Source organism: Chrysemys picta, chromosome 1 (assembly GCF_011386835.1).
Source record: "Chrysemys picta bellii isolate R12L10 chromosome 1, ASM1138683v2, whole genome shotgun sequence".
Taxonomy (NCBI): domain Eukaryota; kingdom Metazoa; phylum Chordata; order Testudines; family Emydidae; genus Chrysemys; species Chrysemys picta.
Genome location: NC_088791.1, coordinates 200,901,392 through 200,917,353, shown reverse-complemented (window position 1 = coordinate 200,917,353; position 15,962 = coordinate 200,901,392). Strand labels below are relative to the sequence as shown.

Genomic DNA, 15,962 nt, shown 5'->3' with positions numbered 1-15,962 from the left:
ATATCAGGTGCCTTACATCAGTGGTTTCCAAACTTTTTACCGAGGTGACCCACCCACGGTCCAAATTTGTGGGGAGGTGGTGGCAAAATCATAGGCTAGGTTGGTCCTTCACTGCTGCCACCAGTGCTGCCTCTGCACCCTGCTGAGGAGGCACTGACTACCTGCAGCAGCGTTCTCTGCCCTAGCACTACAATGCTAATTCCGGCCTTGTGCAGAAGGGAGGCTGTCATGGTGGAAAGTTGGTTGGGCCAAACCTGAGTCGCACTGTAGCCCTGCAGATTAGGTTGTAACGTCACTCACCCAAATTTGGCCCAGCTGCCCCTCTGTCATTGACTGCCTCTCCTCGGCAATAGGCCAGAATTACCATTGCTGTGCTGAGGCAGAGGACGTGGGGCAGGTCATGATGTAGGGGCAGCCGGGCCAAACCTGAGTGCTGCTGCTGTTTCTTTGTATGGCTGATGTAGAGCAACAACTATAATTTTACATTTAGGTGATTAAGACAGATAATTACGTGAAGAGTATGGTGGCTTGAGTTGTTGCTCTGAAGACCGGGAGATCGTTGATCGATGTTCCGTCGCCGTTGCTGGAATTAGTCATGATTTCTCACTTAACAAAGTGGGCTGTGTGAAGGCTGGCATCTTCCACTCCTGAGTGGCGCTATGGCGCTGTGACCCCATGCGCCAGAACGCAACGCCTGGAGCAGGGAATTGGGGCCAGCCCCACGGGACAAGAGCTACCACTGTGGCGTGAGTGCAGGGTGGGCTCGCTCTCCAACCTCCACCCCACTGGGCCTTTGACCCATTAAACCTTCTCATGATCCCATCATTTGGGAGAAACCTCTTTATATAATTGGATGATGGGATTTACCCTGACCAGTGTTTCGTCTCGCCTAAGTGGCCATTCTTGGTGCATCCTAGCCAAAGTCTCTTGCCAGTCAACTATACATCTATGTGGGATTGAGGGTTCCCATGGAACTAAAGGTTCTGTTTAAAAATAACTTTTAAACAATGTTATATTCTCCTACAGTTATCAGTGAAAATAAATATAAATAAAAGTGAAAATTACTTAATTGATTTTCATTTTCCAAGCTGAGCAAAATTCAGGAAGAAAACCAATATAAATAGCGAGAAATAAATTGGATTTTTAAAATTTTCATTTTTAATATTCTGAGTAATATAAACAAGAACTTTGAGTATAGCATGTTATTTTTAAGTTGTGTTTCTTTAAAGGTAACCTGCAAATTGTAATTAATTTGATTCATTTTGCCTAATTTGGTCATTGAATTTATTTTGTGGAAAGCCTCATATAGCACAACAAAGATTATATAACTACATTTTCAGTTATATAATCTGAAAATTGTACAACATCGTATATACTTCAGTCCTTACCAATTGTTTGTTTAGAATGTAAATTTACATTCTACCTATACAACTGCAAATTAGCTCCTACAGTGGAAAATGTTGATTTGTCATTCTCCTAGAACACCAGTTTTGTGGCAGTCTCATGTCTTTTCCAGCAAGCCCACCTAGTTTGGTGTTAATATTAAAATAAATAACCAGAATTGGAGCTGATTACTAAGAAATACCCATTTAACAAAAATTGCAGTGGAGTTTTATCAGTTTAAGTGATATCAAGAGGAATATACACAACATGTTTAATTGATTCTACTTTTAATATGTGTAAGTGAAAAACGCATATGTACAAGATTAAAGGCTTGAGAAAAATGTTTTAGAACGTGTCCATCTATATTGGAGTACAGTATTTTAGATAAATGGCATACATACCCTGTTTCCCCGAAAATAAGACATCCTCCGAAAATAAGGCCTACTTACAGTTTTGCCTCTCGTTGTAATATAAGGCATCCCCCCGATAATAAGGCATCCACCGATAATAAGGCATTTTTCATTTCTGAAAAATAAGACATCCCCTGAAAATAAGACCTAGCGCATCTTTGGGAGCAAAAATTAATATAAGACACTGTCTTATTTTCGGGGAAACAGGGTACATATCAGTGTTTTCACCAACATAACTAGAGACAATATTGAAAAGGTGAAATGCATTATTTCTGCTGTGCCAAAATTAACTCAAAATTTATAATTTATACATGTTGCAACTTTTAAATAATGTGATAAATTTAAAAATATAATTTTAAATATGCAGTTTTATTCTATAAAATGCAAACAGTATGCGTTTATGATGAGTTACTTACATTCAAGGCTAAGGCTTAGAGAGAGCTCTTGGATACAGCAGACTCTGTTTAAATGGCAGACTGATAAATGGCATGACTACTTAGGGCTTGTCTACACTACCTGCCGAATCGGCGGGCAGCGATCAATCCAGCGGGGGTCAATTCGCGATAAATTGACTGCTGAACGCTCTTCCGTCAACTCTGGTACTCCACCAGAATGAGGAGTGCAAGCGGAGTCGACGGGAGAGCATTAGCTGTCGACTCACTGCAGTGAAGATACCACAGTAAGTAGATCTAAGTACGTCGACTTCAGCTAAGCTATTCATGTAGCTGAAGTTGCGCATCTTAGATCGACCCCGTGCGGTAGGGAACAGATTAACTGCACTGCATTTCAATGAGCGAGGAATGTATAAATGGCACACTTCATGTTTGTAAGCCTGCTTGCACTAGATAGGTATATTTCGTAGAATAAATATTTTGATTTACTTGGATTTCTAAAATATGCTAGTCAAAATATATCAAGTATCAGTTTAAAAAAGGGGGGCGAGGAGGGAAATTTGAGACTTTTTCTCATGTTGAGTAGCACCTTGCTCTGAGTGATTCCACTAAGTCAGTGGAATATTTTGGGGGGAAGGTTCTGTTCAACATGAGTAAAAATACCAAATCTGCCCAAATTGTGAAACAGAAATTTCAGTTGTTGTTTCAATGCCAGTAAAATTCCACTTAATCTCCTTCCCAATACAGTTCTTTATTCAATGCCTGATATTTATGTTCTAGAATGACAGCTAAATATATCACTTACCTAAATTCAGTTTTTAAAAAATATTGTATACAGCACGTGTTCCTAAAGCAAATAGTTAAATATTAACGTTTGCAAGCACAATCTCTTCCTGTAATATTTTGACAATAGATATTTTGATTCTATCTGTTTAAGAATTGCCTATTGTAATGCTACCCATGTGGGCCTCAGATATGATAATAATGTAAACAATGGGTGAGATCCTCAGCTGTTGTAAATCAGCAAAGTTCCATTGAAGTCAATTGAACATCACTAATTTTTATTAGCTGAGGCTTGGTCCAATAGCTTTTCAGGCATTGATCACACATGCTGCAGTGCGGCGAACCTAAAATCAGTGACAAAACTCCTGATTCTGTAGTAGCACATTTAGTTTAGTTAAATTATTTTAAAGTTTTTATTTTAATTATGAATCCAGTACACTTAGCCTATTTTTAACTGTTGACAATATTATTAAATGCTGCCCAGGGTGTTAGAGTGGCGTGATAGTGAAGGGTATGTGGTTGGTTGACAGGTTAAGGAATCAACCCTCTAATTCTGAATTCTAGTCTTGAGACTTTCAAGATTCATAGGCCAGAAATGGATCATTATGATTATCTAGTCTGACCTATGTAACTCAGACTATAGAATTTCACAAGTGATGCCAGCATCAAACCTGTTGGAACTTCTGGCTGAGCTTGAGAATATCTTTTAGAAAGTCCTCCAATCTTGTTTTAAAGACTTCAAGTGATGGAGAATCCACCAAATGCCTAGGTAAGGATTTCCAGTGGTTACCCTCGCTGTTAAAAATTATTTCTACTCTGAATTTGTTTAGCTTCAACTTCCAGCCACAGGATGTTGTTATGCCTTTATTTGCTTGGACTAAAGAGCCTCTACTATCAGAAATCTTTTTTCTGTGTGTAGATACTTAGAGACCTACATGCCTGTAGGTGATCAAGTCACCTGCTAACCTTCTATTTGATAAATAGATGAGTTTCTTTAGTCTCTTACTGTAATGGTGTGTTTCCAGATCTTGAATCATTCTTTTAGCTATTTCTGAAGCCTTTCCAATTTGTCAAGATCCTTTTTAAATATGGGCATTAGGTCACAGTATTCCAGTAATATTCTCACTAATGCATTGGTCTCCCTGTTTAACCTTTTCACATACTGGCATATTAGCTTATTTCTAGCACTCTGTATCTTCCGCAGTAATCCAAGATTTATTAAATATCAATGAGTCACAGAACGCCTTCACCAGTTCTCTCAGAACTCTTGGGTGCAAGTTGTATCTAGTCTTGCAGATTTTAAAATGTTAACTTCAGTAGTTGCTGTTTGCTATTGGAATAGAAAGTATTTCATACTCACACCTTTGAGTGATAATATCATCCAGTTTCTTTCCAAATATAGAACAGATATATTTATTGAACTCTTCTTTCTTTTCCTGCATCATTGACAATTTTACCATCCCTACCTATTAACAGACCTATACCTTTGCTAAGATTTCTTTTGGTCCCGATCATAAATTTTAAAAATTCCTTTGTATTGCCCTTAACCCTACTGGACATGGATTTTTTCAGATAGCTAGCTTCCTTTATCAGTTGCCTACATTCTGTGACTTCTGAGTTAGTCATTGCTATCAACTTCCCCTTTTTCTATTTGTTATATATTATTGCTGCTTTCACTTTCCTTCTTAACGAGACTGATATTTTAATCAAGAAAGCCCTGTCTTGTGATTGTGGAATTTGGGCTTTTGGTCATCTAATAAAGGTAACAACTCCTAATAATCATTCATATTTGCTTTGTTTAAATTTTAATTCCCAGTCAATTTTGCTTATAATTGCTTTAAGCTTCATGAAATTGTCCCCATTAAATCACCAAATAAATATATATTTTACTGCTCAGGACTGTCTTCTGTTTGCACACAATCGATGTAACTAGATTGTGAATATTTGCATCGAGACAGTCACTAACTTTTAGTTCAGTGGTAAATTGATCTTTGTCAGAAATGAGGTCTAATTTTGAGTATTGCTAGCTAAGCTGTAATTCATTTTATGTAAGGAAATTATTTTAATATTTAGACATTCCAAAAAAGTTGTATTAGTGGTAACATGAGACCTCCAGCACGTATCTCCCAGATTGAAATCAGGGAGGAGTAACTGAGGAATTAAGGCATTTAAAATAAATTGACCATTAAAAATAATTACATTATGTACAGTATATATAGTCAAGATAACAGACACAGGTTAATGCTGTCAAATAAAATTCAGCTGTTTGAAACACTGCCCATTTAAGTAGTGAAGGAAAGAGTACACAGTCTGGAAGCCCTTTTCATCACCAGGGCCCTGAACCTATAAACTACTGTTACGGGTTTTCCTGGAATGCAACCTGGAACTGGGGTACCATTGAGCCCTCTTGTCTTACCAACCTGGGCTCCCTCTCACACTGTGATGTTGTACAAGCTGCAAACCTCTCCAGGTACTGCACTTACACAGACATCCACCAGGCAGGGACACACCTAGTTGAGGAGTTACATGAATGCTTCTCCCAGCCACTTATGAACCAACAACAGAGAGGCTCCAGCCTATTCTCTCCAGCTCCCCAGCCTAGGATCCCAGAGGTGTACCATCTTGCCCTGGTCAGAAGCCTGACCAGTGTAAGTTTGTTACCCAGTCCATCCCTCTCTCATTGTGTAGAGAACATGCACCAGCTTTTGTTCACTGAGCAGAGGTTTCCCTAGCACTTCAAGCAAAACACACTGTTTTAGGTAAAATATAGAACAGATTTGTTAACAGAAAGATAGATTTTAAGGGATTGTAAATGGTAGGCATCATGAATAGAGACGATTACCAAAGAAAACAAAAATAAGCACACCGTCTTAAATTCTATAAACCAAACAATATTTGAATCAGGCAGATAGTACAAACAGGTTACAGATCTTCGATGTGTAGGCTGGAACTCTCCTTCAGCCTGGAACCACCTCCCCAGTTCAGAAGACTTTGTCCTCCAGACATGTTTCCAGGTGTTGAGTTGTGGGGGGTGGGAGGGAGTGAGGACAAGTAGTGATGTCACTTCCCTCTTTTCTAGCTTCTTCCAGTTTGCTAGAAAGAGTCTTTGCTATGATGTGGGTCAAGCCGTCTCCATTGCATACAGTTCCTAGGATAGTCCTTGAGTGTGTGGACTCCCTTTAATGGGCCATCAGCAGTGTCTGGCTGCTCCATTGTTGTATCCAAAAGGCTGGTTGTGGGTGTTCCCAACCTCCCAACATAATTCAGTAACACACACACAGCAAAACTTTATAACTTCCCATACAATGATAGCACATACAGTCCAACAAGATATTAATGTTTAACAGATCAAGACCTTTTAAAATGATATCTCACAAGGCATACTTTGTACAAAACATATCATAATTATATGACAGTGGTGAATATGGGGGTTCCAGGGTGCTGCTTTGAGGTACAGAGTGCCACAAGTACTCAGAGGTTTGCAGATGGGGGCCCATGCTTCTACAGTACATATGAATTAGAAAGTGAACACTTTCATGATTCAAACGTATCTTGTATAAATAGAGGATGACAAGATAGAACAGGGGTAGGCAACCTATGGCATGTGTGCCGAGCTGATTTTCAGTGGCACTCACACTGCCCCGGTCCTGGCCACCGTTCGGGGGGGGGGCTCTGCATTTTAATTTAATTTTAAATGAAGCATCTTAAACATTTTAAAAACCTTATTTACTTTACATACAACAATATTTAGTTATATATTATAGACTTATAGAAAGAGACCTTCTAAAAACATTAAAATGTATTACTGGCACGCAAAATCTTAAATGAAGACTCGGCACACCACTTCTGAAAGGTTGCCGACCCCTGAGATGGAATATCCTAATGCTGCTAATATATTCCAGTACCTTTAGTGTCTGTGTATATTTGAAAATCATAGCTCCCAGTATGACTGAAATCATCTTACTACTGGGTGATAAATATTGAATGCTACCTACAGCCATAAGTTATAGAAAAATAGATTTTAAAATATTGACCTTTTTGCATCATCTACAGACTGCCTCAGCCACCAACATTAGAGCATGGCTGCACTACAGCAGCACAACTACAGCGATGCAGGTGTAGCGCCATAGTGCAGATGCTTTCTACATCAGTGGAAGGGGTTTTTCCACTGATGTGGTTAATCCATCTCTGCAAGAGGCGAAAGCTACGTTGACGAAAGAATTCTTCTGTTGACCTTGCTGCATCTTCACAGGGGGTTAGGTTCAGATAACTTCAGTGCTCAGAGTGCTGTATTTTTCACAGCCCTGGGCGAAAGTAGCTAGGCCTATCTTATTTTTAAATGTAAACGTGGTCTTCATTTCTGTTCATTTCTGTTTTGTAGTTTGTGGGAGGAATTTACAAGTTTATTAACTGCACTCTGTTACTATAGCAATGAGCTCAGTATACACCCCGACTAAAACAGTATAGAAGTGTAGGGCCAAATTTAAGAAAACCCATTTTGATATTGCAGTGACGATTGGTTTGAATATGAATGGCATGATGCATATGTAGGAAACCTGGCTAAACCACTCGTTTGCAAAATTTTCCTCTTCATTATATTGTTTTATGTATTGACTTTATACCAACTGTTATATCTTCAGACAGGTTATTCCACTGCACTATGTATCTCCATCATTAAACCTTTCATTGCACTTTATACAAGAAATTTTGCTGTAGATTTTCTGGGAATGCATTTGTGTGCTATCAGTGCTGTGTAACAGTTACTATTGGTGGTAGGATATAAGTTTTATGAATAATCCATTTCTTCCCCCCGCAGAGAAAGTATCACTCTGCAAAGGAAGCTTATGAACAACTTTTGCAGACCGAAAACCTTCCTGTACAAGTAAAGGCAACTGTCTTACAGCAATTAGGTATGTAAAAGCAATTTTTTTTTATTTGTGTGTGTGTTTGGATTTGCCTCTCTGGTTGTTTTTATTTTGCTATGTGTCTTTGCAATTAATAATTAGTGCATTCAGAAGATGCTTTGAAGGTTCTATTTCCAGTGAGTCAAAAATGGGGTTTTTACCCAAGTCAGAGAGAATAACATAACCATAAATAACCTCTCTACTAGTAGAAGGGAGGAGAGAGACAGACCTTTAATGGAAACTTTATAATTTGTAGGGTTCTTGGATATTATGGTGATTTATACTAACAGTACATTGTGCAGTATATTGGAGAATTTTGGTGAAAAACAGGAGTAGTTAAGCACCGGTTGCCACAAAATATTTGTTTTATTTGTAGGGAAGGTTTATAATGGAAACTGCATAAATGAGTGAAAAGAAACCTAAAAGCTGGAGTCATTTTCCTTATTTTCGAAAGTTCAGGTATATTCTTTAGTGTAGGCTTTCTACTGGATGGGTTGAACATTCTTCATTTATCACATAGGCTTTATAAAAATATTTTCAAAGTATATTCACTTTTTTTTATTTAATACAGAGAATTCTTCATTCACTACTGTCATGTTTTTATCTAATTTAATATTTTTAATATTTTTTTAGTCTACTTCCTTCAGTCTTCCTTTCCTTTTTGATAATTGGCAGATGACTTCATCAAGAATTTGTCTATAATGCTTGCCTTTTGTGATGTAGATTGGTTGTGTATTGCTTGGATTTAATTTGCTTAGCTTTTGATTTTCTGTATAGGAGTAAAAATAAATAAAACTTGCTGAAATTTACATCTGCCATGTAAGAGCGTGAATGGTAGAGACACCACAGCAGCTACAGATCAGGTTGATTTCAGGAAATAATCACTAGTCCATACTTTTGAAACCCATAAGCGGAGTAAGAGAAGGTATTCAAATGTGGGTCAGGTTCTTCTTTGAGTGCTGTCCCTGTGGGTTCTCCACTCCAGGTGACGGTGCATCCCGGCACCGTTGATCGGAGATCTTCAGTAGAAGTGCCTGGTCAGGACACACGTGCTCAGCTGCTGTCTCAGAGAGTCTGCCTGAGCGCGCGCGTCCCGCACCCCCCCTTAGTTCCTTCTCAACTGTCCTTGGCTGAAGACGGGACTCGGGGCAATTCTGATCCTCTTCCCTGGTCTCTGAAGGCAACAAGTACAAAGAGATATAAATAGTTAGTTAGTAACATCCCAGTTATTTCCCTTCCTTTAGAATATTTACTTAGTTTAAAACAAAACAAAACAAAAAAAAACCTTTTTCCTCAAGTTTGTCTCCCATTTAAACACTCCCCTGGCATTCCTAGTGCAATAATGCCAGGTCTTTTGGATTTAAGAAATGTGCTTCCTGTCAAGACTCTATAGCACGGTCCGATGGACACTCACGCTGTGTGAAGTGCCTCGGCGAGACACACGTCCCTGCCAAGTTTATCCATTGTACCAGCCTCAAAAACCGGGCTTGTCGTGACAGGGATCTGTGGCTGAAAATGCTCCTGATGGAGAAATCCCTACAGCCGCTTATGGAGAAGGGCAATAGCAAAACCTCTCCCGCACCCTCCCCGGCCAGCTCCGAACCGATCGGGAGCGTGGCTTCACCCTCTCATGCGAAGAGGCAGGAAGCCCAATTGTCTCCGTCCAGAGGCTTTCAAAAGGGAAAAGGGTCTCCTGCGAGATCCTTACCTTCAGTGCTGACAGCACCAAAGGCAGGCGCCTCCAACGGTCCCAACATCTCAGCCATGGCTCCCGCGGAGCGCAGAGGCAGGGACCCGACTTCCCGTACTGGGAAGGTCTCGGCACCGGTCCCCATGGCACCAAAAATAGAGCTGGTGCCAACATCACGTTGTGCCTCGGTACCGACAAGAAAGTCGGCACTGAGCCTGCCTGCCACTCCAGCAGCAGCAGTGGACCTCCCGCAGGGTGCCTACAAATGGCCCGGGGCACTGGGGAAAGCAAAGCAAAAGTCAGTGTACACTTCTGAGCACAGATCACTCTCAGCAGGATCACAGCCCAGGGAACAGCAGCAGCAATTCTGAAGTCAGTACGACGTCTCAGTGCCCCTCAGCCTGACTCTTTGCTCCTTGACACACAGCGCTCACTCTTTGATCAGCTGTTCTCCCCACCTGACCTGGCTACCTTCACTGACAGCGAGCCTGATATGCAGCAGCCGCTGGAGTTCTCCCCGCCTGCCGCCTCCTCCATCAGAAACTTTTGCACCTCAGGACACGGCTCACAACCACCAGGCTCAGTTTCCCTACTTCACCCCACCATGGGCGGCACCTAACTTCTCTTATCCCATGCCTTGGCCTCAGTGGTACCTTTGGACAGCTCCTGCTGCTACTCGTCCTCATGCTTCTTCCACCAGACCACAAGCTTCTTCTGCGCCTCTATCTCCAGCTCCGTCTACTTCTAGAGCACCTCACCCCCCCCACCCCCCGGGAAGAGGTGGGCTATGGACCATATCCTGATTCACCAACTCCTAACTCTCCATCAGCTCCAGATGGAGCCCTCATGCCTCCGCCTCCACAGAATGTGGACGACTTTAAACAATTCCAAGAACTTTTCAAGAGGGTGGCACTCAGCCAGGACTTCCCTTTAGAGGAGGTGCAGGAGAGACAACACAGATTCCTCAATATCCTCCAACCTTCTGCGCCCTCAAAGATCGCACGCCCCATAAATGAAGCACTCCTAGAACCAGCTGACACCCTTTGGCAGACCCCAGCCTCTATCCCACCAACTTGCAAAAAAGGCTGACCGTAAATATTATGTTCCTGCTAGGGACGTAGACTTCTTATTTTCCCATCCACAACCGAATTCTCTTATAGTGGATGCAGCGACACACAGGACAAAACAGCCACACTACCGGCCCACCCTGCAAGACAAGGACCTCAAACGCCTTGACTTCTTGGGCCGCAAAGTCTATTCCTCCTCCACTCTGCAATTCAGAATTGCAAACTATTCTGCCCTACTTGCAAGCTATGACTTGGACAATTACAATAAACTCTTTGATTTTTACCTCCCATATCCCTGAGGACAGGAGAGCAGACTTTCAGTCCTTGTCCAGGGCCAATTGGTCTCCAGAATGGCCCTACAAGCATCTCTAGACATGGCAGACACAGCAGCCCACACTACCGCCACTGTGGTGGTTATGTGCAGATCTTCCTGGCTGTCTGCATCCAGTATCCCCAAAGACCTGCAGACCAAAGTGGAGGACCTCCCCTTTGATAAAGATAAGCTTTTTTTTCCCAAAAAAACTGACAAAGTCCTTCACACTATGAAAGATTCTAGAGCGACCCTGGGCATTTATCCATCCCTTCCCAGGAGACAATGGTATCAACCATATCAGAGGCCACACACACAACAATATAACCAACCCCAGCCCAGACCATACGATATAGCCAGGAATCGCGCTAGACCACCTAGGCGCAGACAAAACCAAGTGCCACCAGCTACCTCCCATCCATTGGGAAACAAACAACAATTTTGAAGTGTTGGTCGAGGGTCTGCACGACAACCTCTTGATTCCACCACCCATTTGCCCATTTGGCCACCACCTCCAGGTTTTCCACCATACTTGGCAGCAGATCACACAGGCCCCTTGGGTCCTGGAAATAGTTCAGTCCAGTTACTCAGTCCCTTTTATATCCTACCCTCCCCCCATCCCTGACCCTCTTCAGGGACCCCTCTCATGAGCACCTACTTCGCGTAGAAGTGGCTCATCTTCTACAGCTAGGTGCAGTGGAACCTGTGCCGACACAACATTGAGGAAAAGGGTTCTACTCCCACTACTTTTTGACCCAAAAGAAGAGCCGGGGATGGAGGCCTATACTAGACCTACGCTGACTGAACAAATTCGTACATGTACAGAAATTCAAGATGATCACACCAGGCACAACAATACCCGCGCTGGAACAAGGGGACTGGTTCACAGCCTTCAACCTACAGGATGCCTATTTTCACATATCTATCCATCCATCCTGCGATTCACACTCGGACACAACCATTTTCAATACAGGGTACTCCCTTTCGGACTCTCCACCGCATCGAAAGTATTCTCCAAGACCCTAGCCGTAGTTGTGGCCCGCCTCCGCTGGGATCATACTTTTCCTCTACCTAGACGATTGCCTCATCGAAGGCAACTCATACGACGAGACATTACGAGCTACCCATTTCGCCCTTTTCCACAGCTTAGGTCTGCAAATAAACTTCCAAAAATCCACCCTGACACCTACACAGCGGATCAAATTCGTCTGAGCTCACCTGGACTCAATCCGAACCAGAGCATCACTCCCACAGAACAGATTCCTCGCTATTACACATGTCATACACACGTTCTCCGTTCGTCCCAGGACACAGGCAAGAATTTGCCTACAGCTCCTTGGTCACATGGCAGCCACCACCTTCGTGGTCAAGTACGCCAGGCTGCACATGAGATGTCTTTAGGGTTGGCTCAACTCCAGCTACAAACTCAGCAGACATAGCTTCTGCATGATGCTAACTCCTCCAGCGAACATACTAGCCAAAGAACACAAATGGGAATTACATCCCATGATACTACAACAGCTTTTCTCCCACTGGGGCACCCCATCGATAGACCTCTTTGCCACAACCCAGAATCACAAATGCCACCTGTTTTGCTCCAGAGTGGGATTTGGGACTGCATCCCTAGGAGACGTGTTCCTCATCCCATGGAACAACTCTCTCATGTACGCCTTCCCACCGATCCCTCTGATATACTGGGTTCTACTCAAGATCAGAGACGACAAGGCCCGGGTCATACTTATTGCCCCAGCTTGGCTGAGACAGACTTGGTATCCTTACTTGCTCCGCATGTCCATGCATCCTCCACGGACTCTCCCCAACAGACCAGATCTGTTTTCTCAGGACAATGGCCAGTTTCTTCACCCGCAGCTCCAGAAACTCCACCTGACGGCATGGTTCCTTCATGGTTCCAGACCCACGAACTAGCCTGTTCTGAGCAAGTCCTGCATAGTAGAAAAGACTCCACTCATAAGATTTACCTGCAGTAGTGGAAATGCTTCTCTGTGTGGTGCTCCCATAAACACTTGACACCCCATACTGTGACTCTCCCTAACGTCGTAGACTACCTTTTGAAACTAAAACAGGATGGGCTCTCACTCAGCTCCATCAGAGTGCACCTCGCAGCCCTCACCACCTTCCATGATTTGCTGGACGGATATTCACTCTTTGCCCACCCCGCCATAAAACGCTTTCTCACGGGCCTGCCAAATCTCTAAGATTTATCTATCAGCAGCTGCCTGGAATCTCAACCTAGTTCTTCGCGGTCTTATGAAACCTCCCTTCCAGCTCTTAGCTACCTCATCTCTTCTCCACGTGTCTATGAAGGTAGCTTTCTTGGTTGCTATAACATCAGCAAGGAGAGTAGGGGAAAGAAGCACCCTGATGGCCTACCTTCCCTACACAACCTTCTCTAAAGATAGTTACTCTGCGACCCCACCCTAAATTTCTCCCTAAGGTGGTGTCCACGTTCCACCTTAACCAACCAACCAATATACTTACCTGTATTCTATCCCAAACTTCGTGAGACTCCGCACGAAGCAGCTGTACATACCCTCGATGTCAGACGAGCAATCGCCTTTTATCTAGACAGGACTAAACCATTTCGTAAGTCCCCGCAGCGATTTATCTCCACTAACGAGAGATCGAAGGGTGCGGCTATCTCTAAGCAACGCCTTTCCAAGTGGATCTCGGACTGCATCAGATCCTGTTACCGCATTCAGCATGCCCAATCACCCGAAGGCATCAGAACTCATTCTACTCGAGCTATGTCAACATCCGTTAGCTTCCTCCATAGCGTACCTATTCCTGATATCTGTAAAGCGGCCATGTGGACATCTGAACACACATTTACCAGACATTATGCTATCACGCAGGATACCACAGCAGACACCATAGTAGGCCACGCAGTACTGTCTACAGTCGTCATTGCTGCAACTCCAAAGTCCCACCAGCCCTAGTGGGTACTGCTTCACATTCACCTGGAGTGGAGCACCCACAGGAACAGCACTCGAAGAAGAAGAGAAGGTTACTCACTTTGCAGTAACTGAGGTTCTTTGAGATGTGTGTCCCTGTGTGTGTGCCATTACCCACCCTCCTCCCCTCTACTTAGAGTAGTAATCCAGACATCTCTATGATAGAGAAAGAACTGAGGGGGGTGCGGGACACATGTGCTCAGGCAGACCCTAACGATGCTGCGAGTCAGCAGCTGAGCACGTGTGTCCTGACCAGACATTGCTACCAAAGATCTCCGATCAACAGCGCCGGGATGCACCGTCACCTGGAGTGGAGCACCCACAGGGACATACATCTCGAAGAACCTCAGTTACTGCAACGTGAGTGACCTTCTCTTTTTTGCAGTCAATGCAATGGTCTCTCCATTTCAGTTTTTTTCCACTAAAATTTTCAAAAGTATATTTAGTATTTGGAAAATAGTAGATATTCTTCATCCACAAAACATAGACACACAATGGCAATACAGATTTCCACAAACATTTGAACAGTGCTTTTTCAACAGTGCTTTTATACAGTATGCTAACTTATAAGTAGTGAAAGTGTAGTTCGTTCTCCATAAAGACTCAGTCTCTGAGTGATGATTATTTGTGAGTCACTTGTTCCCTAAAAATTATGTTGAGTGAATCTACTCAGTCAGGATAGGCCACCACATTGTGATAAAGTGGTAACTTCTTTGTGGGCAAAAGGACAGAACTGCCTGAACCAAAACACTCAAGTAAAATGGTACACAGTTTATGTTCCTGACTGCCAGTGAGATGTACTCCATCAGATCCATGGTGCTTATCACAAACATGAACTTTAGTAGACTATAATAAATCAATTCTTCCTCAGATAGAGTATGACCCAGGTGTAAAAATAATTTGGCACTAAAGAAAAATAAAGGTAAATATTTTCTCTGCCAGAATGGTGTAAAAAGAAAGCTTATTGTATGCTGCTGGCAAAAAAAATGAAGAACATGTTTTTATGAACATTTGTGTCTTTATGTTGAATCTTTTACTCCTGCAGAAGACAATTCTAGCAGCAAAAAGGCTTCTTTTCTCAGCTAGGAAACGCCTCTTGAGCAAGGTGCAAATTTAGATGATGTCCAAGCCTCAGATACATGTTTAACTGAGAGAGGAAAGGACTTTAATTTGGGAGGGGGACTTTTGTATTCTGGCAGATATATGCATGTGTGCACATCAAATATTTCACAGCCATCATACCCAGGCTATGAGGTATAACACAAACACCATGAGTTAGTTTCTTCCATTGCGCCGTCATTCTTCATTTCATATATTTTTTTACTTGTATAGACAAAAATAATCCTTTTTAATAATCCTAACCTAAAATGACATTGATTTGTAAAATGAAATGTTTTGTTTGAGATCTAGTAATCCTTTAGGTAAGAGGATTGGGTTCAATCATTTTGAATCTTTTAGACCACCCATAACCATTAGAGTTTGTGAACTTTTCCTCTTAAGGCAAACGGGTACTAGTCTGTTAAGTGTAGGAATCCAGTGTGCATGTTCAAGGACCTCAGTCCTTTAAGGCCACGAATTCTGGAAGGTACAGTCCAGAAGGAATGATGGGGATACAGTCTCAAGGTCATATAGCTGATCATGTGAGCAAGGTAGGAAATAAAAAGCAGTCTCTATTTTCATCAGTCAGAGAAAAACACCAGGGATTGGGGAAAAGCTGGTATACATCTCTTTACAGAAAATGGGAGGAGGACAGCTGCCCAGAGTGGGATTGATGGAGCTCTTTTCATAAAATGAGCTGGAACAAGAGCCAGACTAGCGTAAGACCTTGGTAGAGAAATACTGTGAGCCCCTGATACAAGGGTGACTGTGCAGCCCTGGGGAATGACGAGTAAGGACTATGAAGCCTTGGGGAATGGATAAAAGCAGAGTTAAAAGGGTGAAAGGCTGAATGCATGTTTTAACAATAATGTAACCTGGGAGTGGGGGAATTTGTGATGAAATTCAACATTGTGTTTGAGTTGATGAAGAAGCAAGGAAAACAGAGGCACAGC

The 15,962-nt window shown here is 42.6% G+C and overlaps 1 protein-coding gene across 13 annotated transcripts in view; it reads left to right on the top strand.

The window, feature by feature from the left end:
* Positions 1-15,962, top strand: part of KDM6A (lysine demethylase 6A) — a 294,383-nt gene that overhangs the window by 199,598 nt on the left and 78,823 nt on the right. For all 13 annotated transcript variants that reach the window (XM_005301785.5, XM_024107564.3, XM_065578489.1 and 10 more), the window contains one exon: positions 7,785-7,878. In XM_005301785.5, the coding sequence (XP_005301842.1) occupies positions 7,785-7,878 (94 nt within the window). The remainder of the gene's footprint in view (positions 1-7,784; positions 7,879-15,962) is intronic.